A 3805-nucleotide genomic window follows, 5' to 3' on the forward strand; every position below is an offset into this window, starting at 1 on the left:
CTCTCTCTCTCTCTCTCTCTCTCTCACCCCCCACCCCCACCTTGCTCCTGGCCAGGAGTAATATTTCTGGGTCTGATTTCTTGTTTAAATTACAGCTTGGGGGGGGGGGGTGCTAGAAGACCCCTCCCTCCCTGCCTCCTTTTCTCCCTTCTCTGCTAAGCTTTGGCCAAGGGGCAGGTTCTGTGGCCCAGGAGCCCATGGCGTCCGCCCGTGCCAATCCCATGCCAACCCTGACGGCTGAGGGATGGGGGAAGGGGGAGGCTCAGCCTGTGGAGAGACTGTTTTCCCAACCATCTTGGGAGGGAGAGGGCGAGTCTCTTCATCCCATGCCCACCACACACGCTGGCACCTCCGTGTTCAGAATTTTTCTTCTGAGTGTTTCCGTACCAGATCCTGGCCAGTGGTGTCTACTGAATTTTTATCCCATCGGGGCTTCGTTAGGGTGTCTGGCTGGTAGACATATATATGAGAAGGGAGGCAGGGGGCCCTTCCTAAAGCTGTATTTACCACATTTTACCCAATAAAGAGGACATATCAGTTGCCTTAAAGAGTTGGGGGTCCTGGTGAGAATCATTTGTGCCCCTGTCCCTAACTCCCTTTTGCTACCGGCCACAGTTGGAGGTAGCTACTCTCTCTCCCCACGTCCCCCATGCCTAGACAGAGGGGTCCACCCCCGGGGCCGAGGCTGGGGGCAGGGTGGAGCCTTGCCTGTGGTGAGAGCCCCTCTGTCTGTCCCCCCACCCCTAGAGTTTTACAAAGAATTGGCCTGGGTCCCTGAGGCACAAAGGAAACACACAGGTAGGGATGCCTCCCCCCGCTCCTATTCTGCAACAATCTCTGGGTGCCCCTGCCTGCTCCGTGCCAATACTGCCTGCTGTCTTTCAGCCAAGAAGGCACCTGATGGCACTGTCATCCCCAATGGCTACTGTGACTTCTGCCTGGGCGGCTCCAAGAAGACAGGGTGTCCTGAGGACCTCATCTCCTGTGCAGACTGTGGGCGATCAGGTGACACCCCCATCTGAGGTTTCTGGAGGCCGTGTGGAGAGGACGTCCAGGATCTACCTGGCGGATGGGAGGCAGGGGAGTGAGGACTGTGGGAACCCAGAGCACGACAGGAGCACCGTGCATGGCCAGAGTCAGAGAAGCGACTCAACTGCTAAGGATTGTGGGACACTGAGTGGGGTCAGTGAGGCTTTGGGGATATTGGAATGTGGTTGTCAGGGCATTATGAGTAGTGGCATGTGCTTACCACGGCATGGAGAGTCGTGAGAGAAGGTGCCAAGGCATGCTGTGGGTAGCGGACAGTGATATGTGAACAGTGGATGACTGCTGCCTGGGTACTGTGGGTAAAAGGATGTGCTTGATGAAGAATTGTGGTTAATAGAATGTGGTTTCCCATGGTGGACTGTGGGTAACAGGCTGCGGTTGCCTCAGCACAGTGGGTAATGATTGTGGTTGTCATAGTATCATGGATAGTGAAATATGGTTATCATGGCAATTTGGTATAATGGAATGGAGTTGCTATGGCACTGGGGTAGTGGGTGCAGGTGTTGGGCACCGTGGGTAGTGGCTGTGTCAGATACCGTGGATGGTGGCTGCGTGTGTCTGCAGCGGGGTAGTGGCATGACTAATAGGTTGGCATTGCACAGTACTGTCAGTAACAGTTTGATTGCTGGGGCATCACGTGCAGTGGGCTTTAGTTCCCTGAAACCAAGGTGTAAGCACCCGTTGAAGAAAGTAGTTGCCATAGCAGCATGGCTGGGAGAATGTGGTTGCCACGTTCCTGTGGTTGCCACGTTCCTGTGGTTAACAGACTTGGTTGGCCATTCTGCAGTGGGTAATGGAATGTGGCTGTCTCAGCACAGTGGTTAACAGAATGTGGTTGCCACGGTGTTGTGGGTGGTAGAAAGTGGTTGCCACAGCACTGTGGTAATGGAATGTGGTTGCCATGGTATTCTGGGGAGCAGAGTGTGGTTGCCATGGCGGCCGGGCAGGAGACTGAGGTGGCCCCGGTGCAGCCGCTTGCCATGTGGTTGCTGGGCACCTTGGCCAGGCATGAGAGTCAGGCTGTGGACCACAGAAGCTCATCCCAGCCTTAGGAGCCAGGGGTGGGGCTGAGCCACTTCTTCCCCAGGGGTCAGTACACAGCAGGGGTGTGATGACCCCTAACCACATCCCTGCCCCTTGGCCCCCAGGACACCCCTCGTGTTTACAGTTCACGGTGAACATGACGGCGGCCGTGAGGACCTACCGCTGGCAGTGCATTGAGTGCAAGTCCTGCAGCCTGTGTGGCACCTCAGAGAACGACGTGAGTGCCTCCCCCGGGACATGCTCTAGCTGCCCTCCCCACCCGGCACCTCCACCTTTGCCAGTCGAGCCTAAAGTCGTTCCCTGAGCCCTGCCCTGGTGAGCATGGTAACATGCATATTATTATTGCTAGTGTCCATTAATTGAGCCCAGCCCTTTATACTCGTCATCTCTCTGACTAGGAAAAGGGTAGAGCTGGGATCTGAACCCACGTCCTTTGCTTCCAGAGCTGGCATCAAATCATCTTAGTATCATTTAAAGCATTCCAGATTCTTATACAACCCAGACTACAAATTGCAAACTGACAGACCTCAGGGTGTTTCTGCTTGGCTAGGCAGTGTTCTGCAAAGATTCCATAAGGAAAAGACCTTCTTAGAATCCTCTCCTCTTGGAAGGGACCACCTCCCCCAGCCCTTTTGACCTGGCCCCTGCCCCAGCCCCCCACCCCGGTTTCTGGTGCCCGTGCCCCCAGGGTGCCAGCTGGGCGGGTCTCACCCCCCAGGACCAGCTGCTGTTTTGTGATGACTGCGATCGGGGTTACCACATGTATTGCCTGAGTCCTCCCATGGCAGAGCCCCCAGAAGGTAAGAGAAGAGGTGGGCATAGATGTGGGTGGGAGGAATGGAAAGGTGTCTTCCTGTTGGTAAAGAGCATGTCTTCTGGATGGGAAGGGGTTGGGGCAAACCTGCCCACTCCAGGGCTTCACTCACTGTCCTCTGGCTGCCCCTGCAGGGAGCTGGAGTTGTCACCTCTGCCTTCGGCACCTGAAAGAAAAAGCCTCTGCCTACATCACCCTCACCTAGGCCTGGCTCTGCCTCACCTGGACCTTGAGGGTGCTGCTTGCCAACCTGCCTGAGCTCCTCCACACTTGCCCCACCCTTAATGCCCCACAGTGGTAGGGGGAGGGGGGAAGCCAGAGAGGGGGCAGGGCCACCCTTCCCCTCCGTGCAAGTGGAATGTTTGCCCTGTGGGTTGGGGGGCCCAGCAGTGCCCCTCCCCCTCCCTCCCTCCTTCCTATCCCTTGGCAAATGGGCACCAGGGGCTTCTACTCCCCTCAAAGCCATACCCCGCCTCTTGGCGGGCATGGGGGGTGGTGGATGCCAGCCAGGGGCATGGACAGAGCCTTTTTCTAAAGAAAAAGACAAAAAGTTAAAAAAAAAAAAAAGAAAAGAAATTAATATATACGAAGAGTCCTATAAGGCCTGGCCGGGTGGAGGGGGCGCTGCTGAGAGCATCCACTGGGCACCAGTCCACGCCAGCTTCCTGCCTGGCGCCCCTCCCCCAGTTTCTGGAGTCGCAGCCGTCCTGCCTCCCCACCCAGGCTGGGCACCATTCCCCCTTGTGCCCAGGGTGGCTGGGCATGGTGTCCATCCCTTTTCCCCTCTGGTGCCCACCGTGGATACTGCATGATGTGAACTATGGTTTTGAACTCTGCTCCTGCCCCCCACTTTCCAGAGCCCCACCCCGTGCCCACCCCCCTGCTGGCAGTGGCTGCCAG

At 56.7% G+C, this 3805-nt stretch overlaps 1 protein-coding gene across 5 annotated transcripts in view; it reads left to right on the forward strand.

Moving 5' to 3' along the window:
• DPF1 (D4, zinc and double PHD fingers family 1) overlaps positions 1-3794 on the forward strand; it is a 9341-nt gene extending 5547 nt beyond the window's left edge. For 2 of the 5 annotated variants that reach the window (XM_008592080.1, XM_008592078.1), the window contains exons 8-11: positions 748-798; positions 886-1005; positions 2216-2308; positions 2810-2891. In XM_008592080.1, the coding sequence (XP_008590302.1) occupies positions 748-798; positions 886-1005; positions 2216-2268 (224 nt within the window). In that variant the 3' untranslated portion in view covers positions 2269-2308; positions 2810-2891. Of the gene's footprint in view, positions 1-747; positions 799-885; positions 1006-2195; positions 2309-2779; positions 2892-3039 lie in introns of those variants that run through there. The other 3 variants (XM_008592081.1, XM_008592082.1, XM_008592079.1) reach the window with 3 other exon arrangements.
• The last annotated feature ends 11 nt before the right edge of the window (positions 3795-3805 follow it).

This window comes from Galeopterus variegatus, unplaced genomic scaffold (assembly GCF_000696425.1).
Source record: "Galeopterus variegatus unplaced genomic scaffold, G_variegatus-3.0.2 Scaffold7561, whole genome shotgun sequence".
NCBI lineage: Eukaryota > Metazoa > Chordata > Mammalia > Dermoptera > Cynocephalidae > Galeopterus > Galeopterus variegatus.